The sequence below is a fragment of the Diabrotica undecimpunctata genome, chromosome 3, assembly GCF_040954645.1.
Source record: "Diabrotica undecimpunctata isolate CICGRU chromosome 3, icDiaUnde3, whole genome shotgun sequence".
Classification (NCBI taxonomy): Eukaryota; Metazoa; Arthropoda; class Insecta; order Coleoptera; family Chrysomelidae; genus Diabrotica; species Diabrotica undecimpunctata.
The window spans coordinates 108492496-108515328 of NC_092805.1; the positions used below are offsets into that span (position 1 = coordinate 108492496).

General features: G+C 34.3%; 1 protein-coding gene across 2 annotated transcripts in view; it reads right to left on the reverse strand.

The window, feature by feature from the left end:
• LOC140437200 (probable peptidoglycan muropeptide transporter SLC46) overlaps window positions 1-22833 on the reverse strand; it is a 65083-nt gene that overhangs the window by 1801 nt on the left and 40449 nt on the right. For both annotated transcript variants that reach the window (XM_072526562.1, XM_072526561.1), the window contains exons 4-6: window positions 18384-18485; window positions 17686-17823; window positions 6932-7172 (exon numbers count right to left, since the gene is read on the reverse strand). In XM_072526562.1, the coding sequence (XP_072382663.1) occupies window positions 6932-7172; window positions 17686-17823; window positions 18384-18485 (481 nt within the window). The remainder of the gene's footprint in view (window positions 1-6931; window positions 7173-17685; window positions 17824-18383; window positions 18486-22833) is intronic.

A 22833-nucleotide genomic window follows, 5' to 3' on the forward strand; every position in this document is an offset into this window, starting at 1 on the left:
GTATTTACTGTTAATATAATAGTTTGACAAATAGTCGACATTTTAAAAATTCCTCACTTACTAACTATTCTGATGTTTTGGCAACGCTGTGGGGTTCTGACGTCGTAAATCTTGAATGACGTGCAAGCATTTTTATGTGAAAAATGCTATATATGCCATCCCTTTAAATATTGACTAAGTATGAGACTTTTCGCTTTTTAATGATGTTTAGTAGGTCTCTTTGGGTATTAGCTCAAGTATTAGCTCTTAGTACCTCGTCATTTGTAATATGGTTAAGAAATATCTGATCGTATAAAAATGGTCTGAATTTAAACTGGATTTAAATCTCGGCATATGACATAAAATCTCTTATTCGATGCACGAACAATGCCAATACTGATTCAGACCAACCGACAAAGCCACAGGCAATATATAGAGCACATATTTGAGAAAGAGCTTAAGTTAAGGAGAGTAGAATATCAGAAAGGAATAATTTTCTATAAAAACGAGAAAAAGTTCAATATAAGTTGAAACACATAAAATAAAACCATAGACATTAGTCCTTAAAGTTGGGATAATTGCCAGTACAGGAAAATGTAAGTGAACATGATGCTAATAGAAAAGTCATTTTGGCATTAAATGGCAGAAAATCTTTTCAGGCCATATTACCGAAAGACCCTTATTATAATAAAACTGTACATACTGAATGATGGTGTCTTTTGAGTAAAATATTTCGGAAGCAAAAAGAAATTTCTCTCAGATTTCCGCGTTAGTATTATCGGTTAAAGAGACTGAAATTGAAAAAATTTTTTCTAAGACCAACTAAGAGCTTCTTAGAGATATCTCAACAGAGTAATATAAAGTGTCCCAAAATTTACAAAAGATTTGATTCTAATAGAAAACACTATTTTTTTTTTTGGAATTTTTTTATTGAATCATAAAGTACATACGATAGGGTTATGTATGGAACAGCACATCAGGCAAATGACCTCCACCGCTTTGGCTGGTACATACGCACTTCGTTGTCGAAATTTCCCATGACTATTCGGCATAAATGTGACTGAATTTCGTTGATGCAGCGTTGAATTTCCTCCTTCAACGCACGGGTGGTTGTAGGCTTGTTGGCATAGACCTTTGACTTCAAATAACTCTATAAAAAGAAATCTAATGGTATTAAGTCGCACGATCTAGGAAGCCAATTCTGATCACCCAAACGAGAGATTATACGTCCAGGAAATGTCTCATGCAGTAATTCAATTGTTTCACGGGCTGTATGCCAAGTGGCACCGTCTTGTTGAAACCACATGTCGTCCACATCAATATTATCTAATTTAGGAAGCAATAACTCTCTTATCATGTTGCAATATCTAACACCAGTAACAGTCAGTGCTTGACCAGCCTCATTTTTTTTCGAAAGTCTTATGTGGGTTCACAGCTGAACTTTGTAAGCATGGAGATGCAGATCTTTAGTAAGTATACGCTGTAGAGAGCTTCTTGAAATTTGTAATTCTTGTCCACCAACACTCTCACGCACTGCTTCGATATTGACATATGATCGGCTTATTTTTGGACGATCGGTGTGTTAAGCGTTACCAATTGATCACGTCTCCCTAAATATTTTAATTACTCTCTTCACATTTACCGAAGTTAAATCAATATTCCGACCATATTTTGTACGAAAATTTCGAAATGTGACCGGCAAACTTTCATTGTTTTTAAAATATCATTCAACATTGAAAACTCTTTCTCTCGAGCAACCCTCCACTTTTACTAAACCTAAACGGCAATGGCGGCAAATTCAAATCTTTCGGAATTTTGACACAACTTATACTAGGAGTTGACTTCAATGTATATGTGAGATAATTCCAAAACTGGATATGATGCAATACTTTGAAACGCATTTCAAAAGAGAGAAAGTCAACTTATTGTTTACAAAATCTCGTACTATTTTATAGCTGGTAAACAGAATTTTTTTTAATGACCTAAAATTGCTTCAGCCACGATGAATAATATTATTTGCTACAATTAAATATTAGAATATTATATACATATGCGTATATATATGTATACACTGATGTAAACAGAATTTATGACAGGAATATAAGGAATGACAGCTACTAGTGAGATTACAAGCCAATAAGATACAGTACACAGAATGAGACATAGCTTGGGAGATTATCACGCTGCCCAAATGAAGGGTTTGCGTTAGAGGGAGAAAGTATTCGGAAAAAAGAAATGTAAAATTTTTAATGCGAGTGCTGCTTTGGATTAAACATCCAATCTCATTATTGTTAAATAATTACATTCATTGGATCAGTTATAAATACCAAAACAAGATAATCTCTTTTAGGAAATATATTTAAAATTTAATTTAAAAATACCAGTTTTGACATTTTTCTCTAATTACAGTTTATGTTTTTACAGGTAGAATTATAAATTTTTTATAAAAGTAGGGGAAGGGTGTACAAAATGACATAGTGGGGTATAATGACATAGTGCTTGTATATACCGAATTCGTTGTTCAGGAGTGCTCAGAAACGAATATCTAATTGTGGCGTGGGTACCAGTCATGCTAGTTTGCATTTAGTTCCGCTTCATCGGTCAGAGTGGGAGCACGTTCGATTATTTTATTTTTGGCATGGAAAAGTTTTTGGCGCGAAATATTAAAATCTGCTGTATATTTTTAGTGCAACAAACCGGTAAGTTTAAATATTTATGACAAATTATGATGATTATTGTTTTCCTACATATTTCAAATTTAGTAAATAAGTTATTGTTTTGTCAAAAATTGTATTTCTGTAAATTAAATTCATGTGCGGTAAAATGACATAGGGGTGTAGAAGGCAACATGGTATAGGATGTCATTTTACCCGATTGTACATAGATAAAAATAATGTGCCTTACAAATGGATAACATTTCTGTTTTTTTTACAGAATATGCCGTGAAATTACGCAAGAACGACCAATAGAAAATCATGGTATACAGATTCTATGGTAAAGGTAATAGAAGCTGTTAATAAGGGTGAAATGGGGTGGCTCAAGGCATCAAATCTTTTCAATATACCCCAAGCAACCCTAAGAAGGGATGCCTTGCAAAAAAATAAAAATTTAAAAGCAGGCGAAAAACGACTAAGCAGGTTTAAACCTACTTTTTTCATAGAAATAGAAAGACAGTTGGTTGAACATTTAAAAATGTTCGAGCCAAGGTTCTTTGGACTAACGAGACGGGACGTATTAGAGTTAGCTTATAATTGAGCAGTCAAAAATGTGTTTGAACATCATTTTAATAACCAGAAAAAGGCTGCTGGAAAAGATTGGTTAACAGAATTTCGAAGTAGAAATCCAGATATAACACTGCGTAAACCCGAAGCCACATCTGCAGCAAGAGCGCAGGCTTTTAATAAACCTCAAGTAGCTAAGTTTTTTAAAGTGTTGGAAGACACTTTGATAAAGCAAAATATTGATCCCATGAAGATATATAATGCAGATGAATCTGTATTATCTACCGTACAACGCCCGCAGAAAGTGTTTGCTACAGCCGGTCGCAAACAAGTAGGTGCAATTACCAGCGCCGAATGAGGTTCCCTCGTGACAGTTGTTTGTTGTATGTACACTAACAGGAACTATATTTTACCTACTCTAATATTTCCACGAAAAAATATGAAAAAGGAATTATGTGACAGCAAGAACTTTATGTACTCCCCAGGAGACTGGCTGGATGACGGGTCCAGTGTTTTTACAATGGTTGTAGCATTTCCAAAAATACGCCAAGGCATTTTCCACCGAGGTTTTGTTAATTGTGGATGGACATACAAATATCTTGACGCTCGTCTGTACGCCAAAGAAAATGGCATTGTACTTTTATGTTTGCCGGCTCACTGTACACATCGGATGCAACCTCTCGATGTAGCATTCTTTGGTCCATTCAAAACCTATTATGACCAAGAAATAACCAAATGGCTCAAAGCTCATTCTGGTCGAGTTGTAACTCAGTTTCAAATTGGTGGTCTATTAAATGAAGCCTATAGAAAAGTAGCTAATGTCCAGAATGCTGCTCATGAATTTTCCAAAACTGTATCTACCCAATAAACCCCGATGTATTCCCCGATTACATGTTTCAAGCATCTGAAACTACAAATATTGTAGTAGATAGTGTCAAACCGGCTGTAAACGTTTATGATAATAATGAAGAACCTGGACCTTCCTCTGCTACCATAGAAGTCCCTAATGTGATGACAGCTCAGTCAAACTTGCAAAGTCCAACAAGTGGCATTTTACTATTGATTACTCCGGCAGATTTAAATCCAGTTCCAGTCGGACCATTTGTTTCCAGTCAGGGAAAAAGAAAGGCAAGGAAACGTCAAGGCACTTCTATTCTTAACTCAACTCAAAATTCAGAGGAAGCAAAAGAAAAAAGCAGACCGAAACTAGAGATCCCTCCAAAAATAAAACGAGCGGTAAAAAGGCATGTTTTTAATTGTCTAAAAGTTGTCTAAAAAAGGTGAGCTATGGCTATGCTCGTGTTCGTGTTAACAGTGGGCACATGCTGAGCGTGCCGGACAAGACAAGAAAACAAAACTGTTTGTTTGCGAGCTTTGTACCGAGCGAAGAATATCAATCGCTATTAATGTGTCATTTTGTCCGCCAGATGGGATAAAATGAACTTTTCTTGTTCATTTTTATATGTTTGGCTAAAAGTTTATATTTTCTACTACTTTATTAAAAACTTTTCCGAAGTGTTTCAAACACTAGTTTGTTTTCTATCCAAGTTTTGTTTAAAAAAATATTTTCTTTAAGTAAAATTTTCGGTTTGTTAAAAATGTATGTCATTTTGTACACCCTTCTAACTAATAATTTCGAAATTTTCAATTAAATTAGGACAAAACGAGAAAAACAAAATTTATAAAGGTTTAAATAAATCACTAATCAAATTAGTAAATACGATTTTATTAAATATATATATATATATATATATATATATATATATATATATATACACTCATGGACAAAAATATCGAATATTTTGGAATTTTCAAAATTTTTGTTTTTTCAAAATAAATTCTGGTCAAGCAAGTGGTTTATTGTAAAATAGAGTTTATTTTAACAATGTTAAAATGCTTGCAAATAAATTTTGGACATATCCTTAGGAAATTGCATTCCATTCATCCTGTGCAGCAAGCCGAAGCTGCTATATAGTAATTGGAACGGGATTTCTTTATCGTATGCTGCGTTTTAGGTGATCCCACATGTGCTCTATTGGATTTAAATCCGGGCTAGACAGTGGCCAATCCAATCTTCGAATTTGGACCTCATCAAGATACTTACTCACTATGGCAGCGGCATGTGATCGAGCATTATCGTGCATTAACGTGAATCTTTCATATCCAATGTAACCAACATATGACAAACCATAATCTTGCAGGAGGTTTTTAACGTAAGAATCACCAGTCAGCCATCTAATCACTTCCACAAGTGCAGTACGTACCTCCCAACTAATACCTTCCTAAAGAATTATGCCATCAACTCCAAAACTAACGGTTTCGGCGAGACTGCAGCTAGTGAATCGTTCTCCAACTCTTCTGCAGACGTAGTTTTGACCATCTGGCTTCTATAATAGGATTCTGGTCTTATCAGTGAAAAGAATGTTTTTCCAGTTGTCGATATTCCACTAAATATGTGTTCTTGCAAATTCCAAACGACGAGCTTTATGATTTTGGAGAAGACGTGGAACTTTGGCAGGGCGCCTGGGCTTTAAGTTTGCTTCTTTTGATCTTCGTCTAACTGTTTGTGAACTCACATTAACTTGTCTAACATTTAATAGCTCATTTCTGAGCTGCATCGATGTCAATGAACGATTTCGTGTAGAATTAAGAACACCTTAAGTGCACCTTGTGCTACTTGGACTTCATCGCAGTGCCGAATTGGTGGGATACTTATTTTAAACTTAGTTAAATCAAAACAATATTTAATTAAACTTATTAAATTAAACTAAAAATAACCGAATTAGTACGATTTTTCCTTTACACGAAGAAGGATTTTTAAGATAAAATGTAAGAATGATATTAACCACTGAATAAACGTCAAAATAAACATCAAAATATTTCAAACCAATTGAGTACATCAGCCTACTATATGAGTATTATCAGTATTCTAAAATTATTATGAAATAATAGTGACTACAAAAAAATTGGAAAATTCCAAAATATTCGATATTTTTGTCTATGAGCGTATATATATATATATATATATATATATATATATATATATATATATATATATATATATATATATATATATATATATATAGATTTTCTCTATCATCGACTTCGTCTTCAGTTTCCGATTCAGAATCATACCTAAATTAATTATAAAATTATTTGTTATTGGTATAAGGTTGTGCTTCCAAAAACTTAGTTTACCATTTTATTGCGTGGTAACGTTTTTCCATTCTTCAGCACCTTCTTCTTTAGATGCCGTCTTTGTCCGTATTCAGACGTTGGCCGTTATCATTTCCTGAAACCTTTCTGTATCGACACTCTTCAGCGCCAAACTGATCAAAAAAGTTATCACATAACTGTCGAACATTTCTAATATTAAGGAGGTATAATTTTTTTGCTACGTTATAATTGAGAGATGTCAATATTTACTTAATTGGATTTAAGCCTGGGTAGTAAGGAGGTAATAGCAAAATCGCCCGGCCATGCTGGCTTTCATCTATTTCGAAAATTTTAAATATTGGCTTATTGAGTTTAACTGATCGCTCGTGATAAATCACTAGTATGACTTTGGGTTGTCCCCGAAAGAGAAAGAAGAAGAAAAAAGAACATAAAGATATTTTTAATTTGATACTTATACAATTTTAAAAACGTTTGAATTTTAATGTCTGAGTTCTGAGTTTGTTATACTATCTATTTCAATTTTACTTACCAATTTTAAGAAATTTTATACTTACATGATAAGGCAGGAACAAATACCATAAATGTAAACACTGAAAAATATTGTCGTTCCTGGAAAAACTTGAATTGTATTTACATATATTACATTATATAAAGGAACTGCCACGGCTGGAGCTATTGCTTCAGTAATACTCAAAAGCGATTGAGTCTTTCCAATATCCTCTGGTGATACTATTTTTGTAGCGTAAGCTCTCTTTGCTGTCCTATATAGTTTGGTTACTATTCCAGTGACATTGCCTAAAATTTAATCGGATACAATTTTCTTTTATATTATATGAACACATAGTTATAGCGAGAGATGAAGTTGTCGGGGCGATAGAATAGAATAGAATATTCTTTATTAATCCCATCAGATCACATTGTATGTTGTATATATAGAACGAAGAACGGTAAGGCAGCAGGCCCAGATGGAATACCTGTGGAGATTTCAAAGGGGAGAGGAAGGGGTTGATATTTTGTGGCAAATGATGAGTAGGATATGTGATGAAGAAAGTATGCCCAATGCATGGAGAGAGAGTGTGATGGTCCTTCCCAATCTTTTCTCCTTCGTAAGGATGTAGTGGCGTCATGTAATTTGTTTGACTATTTCTATTATCTCATTCCATTATCCCTCTTCTGTACCTGTTGTTTTGCTTCGGAGAATGAGTAACCAGTCATCTCCTTTATTTGGTCCGTCCATCGTACTGGATATCCTCCTCTGGATCTTTTACCCGCTATGTTACCTTCAACTATCATTCGCTCCATGCCTTCCCTTCTTCTAGTTATATGTCCAAAATATCTCAGTATATTTTGGTTGATAGTTGTGATGGTGGATAGTGTGATGGTATCATTGTATAAAAATAAAGAGGACATTCAGGACCGTAAGAATTATAGAGGGATAAAGTTAATGTCGCACACAATGAACATTTGGGAGAGAACTGTAGAGCAAAGGTTAAGGAGAGAGGCATCGATAGTAGAAGACCATTTTTTATACCAGGAAGGAGGACAACGAATGCCTTGTTTGCGTTGAGACAGAGAAATACAGCGAGAAGAAAAGAGAGCTCCTAAAGGATATGTATGAGAGAGCGTACACCAAAGTAAGGACTGCTGTAGTATTGACCGAAAGTTTTCCAGTGACGGTTGGTTTGCATCAAGGCTCTTTATCAAGTCCTTACCTGTTTAATCTTGTTATGGATGTACTGACAGAGAAAGTAAGGGAGGAGGCTCCTTGGGTAATGCTCTTTGCTAATGATATTGTGTTAGTAGATGAGAACAAAGAAATGTTGGAGAAGTTGCAGTCTTGGTGAAGGGCTATTGAAGAGGGAGGACTTAGCAGAGGAAGGTTAGCAGGTCGACAAAGTATATTTGGTTGGGAGGAAGAAGTTGGGGACGTAGAATTGCTTGGAGCAAAGCTAGGATGAGTAGGAGAATTTAAATAATTTGGCTCCTACATAACGGAAAATGAGACATTCGATCGAGAAATTGCCCACAGGATACAGCCTGGTTCGTTTAAATCTAAGCGAATCACCGGGGTACTTTGTGATCGAAAAATCGAGGAAGGGCTGAAAGAAAAGATATACAAGAGTGTGGTGAGGCTTGCGTTGGTGTACGGCGGAGAAGAGTGGCCTGTAAAGAAAACCCAGGAAAAGAAGATGGAGGTAGCTGAAATGAAAATGTTACGATGGATGTTAGGTAAGACTAGAAGGGACATGATCACAAACGACTGGTTTAGGGAAAGAGCCGTGGTGACTATAGTCTCAAAAAAAATTCAAGAACATAGACAGCAATGGTTTGGTCATGTCAGACGTAGAGATGAAAACTATGGGGTCGAAGGGGATAGAGCTGTTAGAAGTTAATGGAAGTAGAAGTAGAGGAAAATCGAGGAAAATATGAATGGAATGTGTGGCAGAGGACTTAAGAGAGAAAGGTTTAGGTGAAGAAGACCCGATGGACAGAAATGAGTGACGACGAATAGTAAGAAACAGCGACTCCTGAAAAGGAAAAGGCTGAGGAAGAAGAACAAGAAGAATTCGGTCTCGAAAATCATTGATGATACGCCCTACGATCTCTGAGAGCTATTTACATATATATAAAAACTCGTTATAAAATTATGAATGTTTATGTTCTTTTAGGATTTAGGAATCTTGTTGCAATTTTACGAGCAAAATTAGAACACAGCATAAGTAAAACACAGTTCGGTTTTAGATGCGGTTTTGGAACTCGAGAGCCGTTCTTTGCAATACAAGTCTTGATTCAAAAATGTCTGGATCAACAGAAAGATGTTTACGTCTGTTTTATCGACTATGAGAAAGCATTCGATACTATCAAACATGACAAACTCGTCGAACTATTACATCTTACAGGACTTGACACTAAGGACATCCAGATTTAAAAAAATCTATATTGGAATCAAATAGCCCACATGAAGAAAGGACATATGGTGAGTGAAAACGTAACCATTTCGAGAGTGGTTAGACACGGCTGTATTCTTTCGCCACTGCTTTTCAACCTGTACACGGAACAAATATTTCTAGAGGCACTGGAAGAGTACAACGAGGGCATCAAGATTAATGGCGTACCAATAAGTAATTTTCGATATGCAGATGATACTGTTATACTGGCCGATAACATCGAAGATTTACAGATGATGCTAAATAGAGTAAATACAACTGGCAACCAATTTGGACTGAAGATCAATAGAAAGAAAACTAAATTTATGGTGATCAGTAAAAAGAACATTCAACATATCGACCTGAATATTGAAGCCGAACGTATTGAAAGAGTACACCGATTTAAATATCTGGGATATACAGTAAATGATAAGTGGGACCCAGACGTAGAGATTAAGATCCGAATTGAAATAGCAAGATCCAAATTCATCAAAATGAGAAAGTTCTTAAGCAACCGCCACCTAAGCGTTAACCTCCGATGGCGCGCCACGAAATGCTACGTACTCTCTACGCTACTTTACGGAGTTGAAGGGTGGACGTTAACAGCAGCAACTATAAAGAAGTTAGCGGCTCTAGAAATGTGGCTGTATCGACGCATACTGAGAATACCTTGGACAGACGGAGTGACCAACACAGAGGTATTAAGACGAATGGGTAAAGAGGTGGAATTGTTAACAATTGTTAAAAGGAGGAAAGCGTCATACCTAGGCCATGTGTTCCGTAATGATAAGTACAGTCTGCTACAGCTTATCGTGGAAGGCAAGATTGGAGGTAGAAGAGGTTTGGGCAGAAAGAAGAAATCCTGGCTGAGCAACTTGAGAGAATGGTTTCAAATACCAGAAGCTGCGAACATAATACATGCGGCACAAAACAGAGAAACCTATCGTTTGATGGTCGCCAACCTTCGGTAGAAGACGGCACATAAAGAAGAATGTTGCAATTTTGGAGATGAGTCTGCATCTTTCTCTATTCTCCTGCTAGTTTTCATCTGTGTCGGTTCATATGATTGGTAATCTCACTGTTTTTCTCTTTTCATCCGGGTTTCTTTAGACCAAATCCATATTCGAAGCGTTCTTTTCCGAAACCACATATTAAATGTGTTCGCAGAATACTAATTTATTATTTTGTTATATTCCCCTTTTCCACTTTATTGTGAGGTTTAAATATTTTAGATGGTGTTTTATTCATCTCAATATGTTGTAGAATTACCTATTTACATTTCCCTTTTTTATTGACCGTACTGTTCAGCTATATAAAATTATCAACTACTTTATATTTTGTCTGGCAATATTTTGAGTGCTCATCCTATTGTTGTTGTTGGCTGTCTGTCCATAATAATTAGGTACCTTTTTCTTGTAGTTATATATTAATGCTTAATCCATATACTCATTGACTCTGATAATAGATTTGTTAAGTAATAACGTACGTTTTTCTCCACTTTAGACTATAAATAGTATGTCTTAGATATCATAACTCCACCTATTAAAATGTTTCTTTTCGCTCATTTAAAATCAGTTCCATTATGTATTTGCTTGTAGATTAAATATAAGTTAATATAATTGGCCTCTCTTTCTTTTAGCTTTTCTGACTTTACACCTCGAGGAACAGATGATTTCGAATCTTACAATTACTTCGATTTGCTATTTATTAGATATTTCGGGATACTCTGCTAATCATAATTAGCCAGAGTAGATACCATTGGACATTAAAGTTTTCTAATATGTGGAACCAATATACATGGAGATGTTGTATACTCGCGCTTTTTCAACATTTGTAGATTAAAACATTCGCTTCTCTTTACTTCTAATCTGTATTCTTTTTGTAGTTCCTTCTCCTATCGGAGGTTGGTTATCATCACAGCTATCCGTACCTTATTAGCGGCTGCTCTGAAAAGATCTACTGAGCTGCAACTATACCACTATCTTAGGTTTCTTAGCCAGGAAATTCTTCGTCTTCCTATGGATCTTTTACCCTTGATTTTACCTTGCATTATGAGCCTTATTATCTCATATTTATCACCTCTGGTAATGTGCTTCTAAATATTCCAGCTTTCTTGTTTTGATGTGCTTTATGGCATCGCAATCCTTTTGTAGCTTTCTTAACACTTCTGCATTTGTCACTCGTTTCCATGGTATTTTCAAAATCCTTCTATAGCACCACATCCCAAATGATTCCAACTTCTTTATATTACACTTTTAGTGTTCAGCTTTCCATTTCATAGGTCTCGATTTTTCTAAATGCTTGTCTTGGTCATTGTTTTCATTTACCCAAGTTCCCAGATATTTGTAGTTATTCACTCTTTCTACTTGTTTCCCCTCGACATCTAGCTTTCCTATTGTATGTTGCTTAGAAATAATCATGCAGTTGGTTTTCTTAACGTTCATTTGTAGTCCATATTTTATACTGACTTAAAATAATCTATTTACTAAGCATTGCAGTGCTTCTAGACTGTCTGTAAAATAGCGGTGTCGTCTGCGAATCTTATGTTGTTCAAGATTTTTTCATTTATTGATGTACCATGTTGTTCCTCTGATACTGTTTCCTTAAAAATAGCTTCGCTGTATAGATTGAATAACAATCCACATTCTTTTCTTTTAACAGTTTTACGAGTTTTTGATGTCGTATTCTATCAAAAGCCTTTTGATAATCTATAAAGCAGACATAGAGATCCTGATTCATATCTAGTCGTCTTTGCGCGAGAACGTTAAAAGCGAACAGAGCCTCTCTCGTTCCTAGTCCTCCTCTGAATCAAAACTGGGTATTATCTATATCTTCTTTTACTTTTTTGTATAGTGTTGAGAAATATCTTAAGTGGTTAAGCTTATTAAGGAAATTGTTCTGTACTGGGAGCATTCTGTCGCATATACTGACTTTGGTAGTGTTACAAACGTGGACAGCAACCAATGTTCGGGTATTACTCCTGTTGTATATACTTTGTTGAATAGATCTAAAAGTATATGCAGGTAATTCATCTGTTTTAAATATAATATTTGTAAATATGGGCGTATGCTTTCTTCTACAGTGTTTTTAAAAGTCACCGTTTATTGATGGTGGTTTTTCTTTGTATTTGTTTTGTTATATTCTATTCAGCATTTTGTGACCGTTTTTTCAAACTACACACCTTGTAGCCAATATACAAGTCAGCTAAAATCGGAAAATTTCAGCAGATTTGTCTGATGTATGGAAGCGGTTTTCATTAAGAATAAATCAATTTGATCTTTTGTGTTGCCGTTTGGCGATATCCAGATGTAGGGTTTCCGTTTATATTGTTAAAAAATAATGTTTACAATGACATAGCTGTTTTCAGTGTAGCAGCAGTCTTTTTTAAAATCTCCGAAAATGGTAACAATTTCTCGACCAATGATTTGTTTATAGTTGATTTCAATAAGTTATGGAAGTAATTCATTTTGTTTTCTAGTGCAATAGCTATTGTTAATTTTGTTAATCGAATTGTTAATTTTGATCTAAATAAAACGGTAACTCCGTTGTGACTATGATTTTTGAGCTTAAATAATTGGCAATGTAATTATTAATCATCGTGATGAAAGCATTCTTATCCACGCCAATGTTAGTCAGTCAAATCCTCTACCAATATGTTATATCTTATTAGTCCTTTATTTACGTATTTTAACGTATAATATAAGTGTTTAACTAGGAGAGAAATATCTTGTGAAAATTATGAAAACATGTAATTAAAGAAGCTGATTCCAGATAGAGATGAAAGAAAAGAGCATGAAGAATCATGTCTCTATGACTTCTTGTCCTTGGAATATCAATTTTAATATATTCTACAATGAATTCATTTTCATTAAATTTTTCTTATTTGTCAAGAATAGCTATAAACTTTAACAAATAACTAGGTATGGTATGAATGTCAAATATGGTGATAGTACCTAATTAAGATTTTTTTATTATTATTCTACGGTATCGTTAGTTGTCAAATTACTCTAAAGTATAATATATAAAATATGCAACATAAGCATTGATAATAATTATTGATTAATATACATCATCAATAGACATTGATGATTAATGTATATTGTTACTTCTACTGTTTTAGTCACACAGATTAGATAATGAAATAGGAAAGAACCGTATATAGGGGCGTAATTTTCTTTGCTATTTTTACATGGTAATTGTAAAATCGTTAATTTTTTGTAGAATAAAATGGTTACATTCTACTTAAAAATATTTTTTTTTATTTAAAAAATTATAAATGTATCGGAGATGGATAAATCAGGCACAAACTTGTGGTGATTCAACGGAGTTCAAAAAGTAAATAAAGGAAAACTTGATATAGTGTGATATACACACGCTAACTATAGGCCACTCAGATGTTGAACTTCAAATTGAATATGAACAACTAAAAAGGGTTATCTCCTATATACCACTTAAGTATATTTTAAAAGTTATTGGAGACTTTAACGCTAATATAGGAAACACCGAAAGATGATTAGATACGGAATTAACTCTAACAAGATTCTTTACCCGTGCGTTATTAATACCTGGCTAGATAAAACACATGCTTTTTATCTAGCATCATTGTCTTTCACACATGAAACTAAAGACAAACCAGCTACCACCTGTTACTAAGTAAAGACACATGTTATTTTTTTGAACGCTCTAGACTCAGTACATCGAACAGAAATAGGTACACAAAAGACTCTTCTTCAATCTCAAGAAAAACCTCATTCACACAGTTAAGGAATGGTTTTGTTTCCGGTTTCCGCAAAAGTGAAGGAGACAATAAGAAATATTTTATTGCATTTTTTAGATTATGTCTGGAAAAACTCTTACCTCAAAAGCACAAAAACTCGTTTTAAATCGAGTACTTTGAATTGGAAAAAAGGAATGGGGGACCGTAGGAACCGTTGTTATCTGTTTAAGAGGTACAAAAAGTACAATTTTCAAATGTGCGCTATTGTCCACACATTATAAAGCTTCAATGATGACAAGCATATATATTATTTATTTGCCAAGTTTATTGCTACAACAAAATGTTTATAATCAGGTTTATAATTTTTAGATTTTTGGTTTTTCAATTTTAATTAAAAATATTGATAATATTTTAACTTTTTTCTAGAGGGTAACAGCTGCACTTAAATTGGCGTGAAAAACAACATACAATATACGAAAAAGAAAAGAAAAAATCCTGTTTTATCTTCTCCAGGAAAAAGCAGACCTCGTTTAAAAACGAAAACTACTGATTTACCTGAGGTCAATAAAATGACAATTCTAAATACAATATATAATATGTACCACGATATTAAGTAAACCAACTTTTTATTGATAATTAAGAGCAGAACTTAATATGTTATAATAGTATATTAAAGTAAATATCTTTTTAGAGAAACATGTAACCCGTGAAGCGTTGATCAACGAGCTGCAGGCTAAAGAAGTTGTTTTTACATCCTACATGTGATATATCCTTGAGTAAAATATTAAAAGATTTGGGCTTTAATTAAAAAAAAAATGATCATCGAAGAGCTTTAATCGAAAGAAATTATATCGCAGCACAACGAGCGTGTTTCTTATGAAAATACATGGAAAACAGAAAGAGTATATAGTCATGATAATTTGTATTTTTAGACGAAACGTGGATTTTTTCTAGGGGAAATAAAATTATGTAGCGGCAGAACGACAACAGCAGAAGTGTACGTAAATCAGGTGGTTATGATGGAAAAATATTTATTGTAGTTCATCAAAGGTTTTATTTCAGACGCCAGTGTGTTATTTTATTCCAAATCCTTGACAGCAGATTATCACGGTGACATGAATGGTACAATATTTTGTATTCATAAACACCCAAGCAATCTTTGATTGCCATGGATATCGCACCCTACCATAGTGAAATCATGAATAAACAACCTTCCGCTAAATTAAAATCAGACATTATAGATTGGTTGAAGAAATCAGTTCAGATTCTGAAGGCGATGAAAATGAAATATGAGAAAAGAAAAACATACGTTCAAAATCTTGCAACAATATTATTTGTATATTATTGTAAATGTAAATATGTAAAATAATGTTAAAATCTTAACTGTCTTTTCCTTGTAAATATTATTGTATATTTAATTATTTTTTTTTATAAATAAATTCAGCAGTGATTGCTAAAAAAAAATCCGCGTAGTTCGGTAGTGATCTTTGTAAAAACAAACACTTAAAGTACGTGTGTGCCTGACCAAAGATGATGCTAGTACAACTTTCTGTAAGCGATGAAGATTGTAGCGGGTCCAAGAGGATTCCATTCCATTTTCAATCAGCAGAAGAAGCAGTTTTAATGAAGATCGAAGAAACTTCTAGAAAAAATGATGATAAATTCGAGAATATTTCTAAAAAATTCGATGAAACGTCTCAAATTATTAAAGAAGTAGCTAGACAAAACGACGAGAAACTCGAAAATATTTCTAGAAGATTCGACGAAGTATGTAGTTAGAACAATGAGAAATTTGAAGAAGTTTCTAGGACATTCGATAAGGCAGAAGAGAAGATAAAATAGCTAGAGAGCATGATCTTCTTCTTCTTTGAGTGCCTCTCCTATCGGAGATTGGATATGATTAAGGCGATTCTAATTTTATTTACTGCTGTTTTAAATAATTCGTTAGTGGTACAGCCAAACCACTCTCTTAAATTTCTCATCCAGGACATTCTTCTACGGCCTTGTATTTTTCCTTGCATTATATTTTGTAGGAATGTGTACTTTTGTCCTCTCATCAGGTGGCCTAAGTATTCAAGTTTTGTCTTTTTTATATTCAGTATAACTTCTGGATCGTTATTCATTCTGCGTATTACCTCTTCATTTGTAATTTTATCCACCCAACTTATTTTTAGTATACGGCGGTAGCACCACATCTCAAAGCTTTCAAGATTTTTAACATTCCTCTGTTTAAGAGTCCATGCCTTCAACACCGTAAAGCAAAGTACTGAATACATAGCATTTTAACATTTTAGTTTGTGAGAGAGCATGATAACTAATACGAAAGTGCTACCACCAGTTAATGCATTCGTTTTACATCCCGTAGTGAAAGAAGAATCACCTAGAGACGAAACGACACATCATATGAGATTCAAATTGCCACCATTTGATGGAAAGTCTTCTTGGTCCATATACCTTAGACAATTTGAAGCTATTGCGGCAGCCAATCATTGGATAGAACAAGAAAAAGCTGTTTCCTTGATTGCTGCTTTACGAGGTGATGCTGCGGATATCCTAAGATCAATTCCTAAGGGCCAAGATTGTTCACTCGACTAGACAAACGGAGATGCCCATCTACAACAAGTCTACAAAGTACAAATAAGAAGTAGAATTCAACGAGCAAGTGAACATTTGCAAGAATTTGAAGCATATGTTGCTCGTATAGTGCGGTTGGTTTATCCGGAGGTACCAAACAACATTTTGGAAAAAATTGCTGTAGATACCTACGTCAATGGGTTGAGCGACAATGAACTACAGAAAGCTTTACGACTAGCAAGACCAAAAGTTTTAAATGAAGCGCTCGCCATTGCCTTGGAACACGAAACAGCTAGTCGAGCGTAACAGAGCTATCGAGTACGAACCTCTGAAAAGAGCGACGAACAAAACGATAAACGTCTGGAGGAAATCGTACGGAAAGTAGTTCGTAACACGATGCCGAAGAGACGCGAACCCAGATGTTGGAATGGTGGCAACATTGGTCACACTCGCCGTAAATTGCAAGAAAATAATAAAACAGTCAGAAAGCTAGAACAGATCGAACACTGGGCTGGAAACGTCATTCAAATGCTGATGCTCTTTCGAGACGGCCATGCAGTGAAAACTGTAATCACTGTCTTAAATTAGACGAACGACTTTGTCCCGTGAAACGAACCACCATCATTAATGATCAATCGCAGCCTCAACAGCTACAAGACGCCCAAGCAGATGATCCATGTATAAAAAGAGTATTGGATTGGATACATCGAAGTGAGAGACCTACTTGGCAAGACATTAGTGTATAAAAACGGTACGCTATTTATTTAATAACGTCAAATTATTTTAAAATATAATCCGTGATCGGTGCAGTAGGCACTTTCTGTCACTTGTTGCGTAGAGTAAATTATTTATTTCGTTCGTTTTAAATGATGTCGCACGGGTAAAGAACCATGGACTCAACTGTATTTAATTTTGCATAGATAAACAATTTACCAACACAAACATATGGATATTACTAGTAGTCCTATACAAAAATCAGGTACACTAACCAAAACGCAAAAAAAATGTTTATTCTTTACAACTGATCGAATTATCCCTATTTATTGATAAGGTATAGACAACAGAAATAAATAAATACTTAATTACTTACTTATGTAGAGGACAAAAGAAGATTTTGCACATCCCAGTATGATGTTTGATATAATTCTTGTAAACGTTGTAATAAGCAAAATAAGAAGATCACCGGTGCCTAAAATCTTGACAAATAAACAAAGCCCCAATAGGTTACCTAAAAACAAAAAAAGTAATGATAGTTCTCTTAAATACATAATATAAAATTACACAAAGTTCAGTGCGTTGATTCAAATTGCTTTAGAATATAATAGTCTTGGACTATGGAAGTAATCTTTATTATTGTCTAAGATAATAGTACACATGTCTTTATAATCCCATGGTGAAATTGTAGACGCTTAAAGCTACAATTAAACTGTTCTGTGAAAATTCACATAATTGTTTTCCATTGTAATTTTAAAACTATTGAGAACCTTGGCCATTTTAATATATTTTGCGGTAATATTTGCAACGTGTCTTGGTGCCCGTATCTCACCACTATGAGGCACTTACTTTATTCTGGATACATCTGTAAGTATTCGGGATACAAATGTAAGATATGTACTTATAATCATAAAAAAAGATTACTGTAAAATAAAGAGTATTAAATGTTAGATAGCGGACAGGCATATAATTTGATGAATTAATTATTAGTGTATAAATGCGGTACATAATATGTTATTATTGGAGTATTATAAAAAATTGTATTTGATTCTTATTCGTGCATTACATACTTACCGATTAATGTGACTGTTGAATGTGCTGTGAGGAAATATGAATAATCCACTACTGTCCACTGAAATACATTTTGAACATAAAGATACAGAAGATTGTTATCACCTGAAAGTTTTGTATTATTAAAAAAATCGTGAACTATATTGGGTTATTTTTAAATATCTGATACGAGACTCAAAGTTATTTCTGTATAATGGTAAACAATGCACTTAGTACACAATCTTAAAGATATTAGGGTGTATAAATACCGTGGAAGAAAAAAATAACAAATTTAGTACCTACAAAGATACTTATACAGAGATATTAAAAAAAGGTTTTTCATAACAACAAGAATACTATAAAATTATAAAAAATAAATTCAAAAATAATGCAAGGGAATCCTATACATGTAAAGTTTAAGCTAATAGGAAGACTTAAAGTTAATTCAAATCAACAGTCACGGGTCGATCAGATCATAAGTCAGAGCTGGTATAGTCAAGATTGCTTCTGTGGTTTTCCTATGAGGCAATTTCCACTCACTGGCACGGTACAACGCAATGAACAACGATACAACCTACTACGGGCCATACTTCAAGGTAAAGTGCATGGGAAAAGAGGTCCAGGACGAAGAAGAATATCCTAGCTGCATAACCTGCGAAAATGGTTTAACTTAACCACTACCGGACTTTTCAGTGCAGCAGTCAACAAAGTCAGAATAGCCATGTTAGTGTCCAACATCCGTAACGGATAGGCACCATAAGAAGAAGAGGCACGGTACAGGCACAATCACGATACAGTCAAGACGTTGATTCAATATTTGGGTTATTCAATCAACAGTCAAGATCACTGCCCGTCCGGTCGCTCCACCAGCGATCAAGACTGTACCTGGTGTACCTGTGACTTGATCTTGACTGGAACTGACTGACTGCCGGGAAGGTGTGAATATGACATATGACACAGTCAGTCAGTCACCTGTTTTCAGTTGTTGTGCAACATTTTCGTCGCTTTCATTCAGATTTTGAATGGAGGACGAACACTTAATTGAGTGTGTTCGTAAAGAAATACTACTCTACGATTCATCACATCCGTTGTACTCTGATTCTTAGCGAAAATTAAAAACATGGCAAGAAATTGGGAAAATACTGAAACAAGGTAACAATTAATATGTTTTTTATTATTTATTAATATGTATATATTTAGTATAAGTAGTCTAAATGAAAATGAATAGCAATAAAAAAAATTTACATTAGAAATAAAAAAAATTACATTACCAGTTCACGTTTCAAGCAAGGGACTTCTTTCAGAAAACTCCAACGGAACGCCCCACTCTTCTATTGCCATCCCAATGCGGAAAACATTAAATCCCAAACATAGAGGACATGAAACTGTTGAAAGTGTTAGTGCAGACATGACGATGAACACCTTTTGAAAGAAGAGAATAATGAAAAATATGATATTGACATTTTCTTTGACAGAATGAAAAATACAATAAAAAAAATATTGCAGGAAATAAACTTTTGGCTAAACAGAGAGTTTTTGGTGCAAACAGCGAATTGCAGAGGACTTTAATTTGAATCAACAATAATATTACCAATTTGCACTCTTCATCTGTTGCGAACGTTCACCAATATTCCAAGCGAACGTATTCACAAAGAACTGACAACAGCCAATTTAACAATGCGTCATTAACAATACATACAAGTATTATCCAAACTATAGGTTCCTACTTATTTTTGATAACTATGTACACATTTTTTTACAATACAAAATTTTTAATCATGCACATAATTTTATTTTCTTTCCTCAAAACCTTTCCACTACTCCATCATTTCTGGTTGGAGTTACTGCTCTTTTATAGTGAGTGTTCACCTTAGTTATGTCGTCTTTAATCAGAATTAAACAAATCACAATGCAACATGTGAAAGTACCTACTGTACGAATTTTGTCTGGTCGTCCAATGTGGGTACAATTTTGAGAATTCTCCTTCTTCTTTAATCGATAAAAATATGTTGGGTACCCATTCTTGATGAAGCCTTTCTTCTTCCGAAAATAATGCTATTTAGTAGCGTGTTTCTCTTAGGTATCTTGATTTTGTTCAAGTTGTAGAGTTAGATGACCTGAAGTAGACTAACCATGATCTGCCCATACTGTGTGTGTGCTGTGTGAATGGGTTGCCCATTAACTTGACTAGGATTTGACTGTAACCTGATTATTCTATGACTGTTGGTTTGAATCAACCTTTAAAGCCTGAAGATAAACCATTTGGAAGGTGGGGCAAACGAATTTAATAAAGAAAAACGATGAAAAGATTACGTATTTATGGTATTTAAATTATACTGAATTATACTTTCACAACTTAGTTTGTAATTTATATTAAGATAATAATAATACACTGCATACAATATAGTGACCAGGGCAGTATTGAGTTGATTTTTTCACAAATGCGTTTTTAGCGGGTTTAAAATTCCTATCGGTTGAAGCGGTGTCTAGTGCGGTGTGAGTAATTTCACAGTAAAAGAACAAGTAGTGATAATTTATCAAAATAATACATAGGCCTGTAGGTGAGAAGATGATATTGTTAAGTACTTATTTCGGAGGTCAAAATCGCTATTTGAAAAGTTAAATGACCATTATATCGAAGAAGCAGATAACACCCTAGCAGATCGAAATAATTCAACTATTCAATGGAATTAATGGAATCTATTCAACCCAAACGAAAGATCACGTATCATTGAAGAGGTTGCCCAAGCCAATAAAGAGCTTAAAATAATAAATCACCAGGAACTGATCAAATTTGCTGTGAGCTCTACGAGAATGGTGGCGACGCCCTGCTACAAGCACTGCATAAACTTTTACTTCTTGTGTAGAAAAATGAGAGCATGCCTTGCGAATAATCTCAAGACGTGATATACCTGTTACAAAAAAAAAACAATCAGCTTCAGTGTGACAACTCCAGAAGTATAACCCTGTTAACAACTGCCTACAAAATACTGGCAAATATTCTCTACGAAACGCTATAAGTTAACACAGTGGGGCATATTGGAAAATACCAAGCCCGATTCACTCCAGAAAAATAAACAATTGACTAAATTCATTCAATAAGACAGATCCTCGAGAAAATATTAAAATTTAACATTGAAACCCATCTATTCAAGGCCGCATACGGCAGTGTTAAGAGAACAGTATACCAATCAATGCATGCGTTTGATATACCAGAAAGACTTATCTGATTAACGAGAGTGATAATGTCTAACTTAAAAGCTAATGATACGGGAAGAGAATTCTAGAACCTTGGGGATAATGGATTCAGATAACTGGATATCCTGGCTTACCTTTTATTTAATATTGCCTGGGAAAAGGCAGTTCGAGATACACAAATTAAAGACGGCGGTACTATTTACAATAGATCGATACAAATATTAAACTTATGATATTGACATAATAGGGCGTAGCAAGCAAGATATTGAGCAATATTTCCTAGCATTGGAAACGAACACAAAACCAAATACATGTTGGTTACTAAGGATCCTATAGCAAAAGAGGAAGGAGAAACAGAGTTTGGAAGTCATATTTTTGAACGTGTTGACACGTTCACATACCTTGACTCGCTAGTGACTAAGTACTACCAACAAAACAAGGGCAATGAAAAGACGAATAATTCTTAAAAATTCCATTCAAGAAATATCCAAAGAGGAACTAAAATTATTATATACAAAACACTGCTGAGGCCGATCCTCACATATGGGGTAGAAACATAGGCCGTCCGCACATGAAGCTACTAAAAAGAAACCAGTTGGTAACTTTAGTTACCAATCAGTTGCTTAGTTACTCTCCATGTATTTTAATGAGTATCCGCACACAGCGCTACTAGTTAGTAACCGGTCTCTAATGCAGCAGTGAGTATTAAACTAAAAAGATTGGAGCAGAAAAGTATTTATGTAACCAGTCATTTATGTAACCTGGAGGTAAAGGAGAAACTGCCAAAAAGTATTAATAATAATTTGAAAATACTTCATGAAAAAGAAACATCTCAGCCAACGAACAACATAGATAAAAAATGACAAAACGTAAAAATGGCAATAACAGGTCCTGCGAAGAAAATTCTGACTAAAGAAAAACCAAAAATAAAGCAAAGGTGGATGACTGATAAGATCCTTCTTCTCATGGACAATCGGAGAATAATGAAAGGAAAAAACGAACAAAAGTATAAACAAATACAGAAAGAAATCAAAATAGAAATCAGAATAGCAAAAGAAGGTTTTTATAAAAGAAAATGTAAAGAAATAGAGCAATTGCAGGCAAAACATGATATTTTTAATGTACATAAAAAAGTGAAAGAACTTACACAAGGTACACAAAAACGTAAGCAGCCAAATACCCTGTATAATGTCAACGGAAACATAACAGAACTAGAAGAACAGTTGAAGACATGGAAAAACTATATTGAAGAACTCTTTGCAGATGATAGACAACA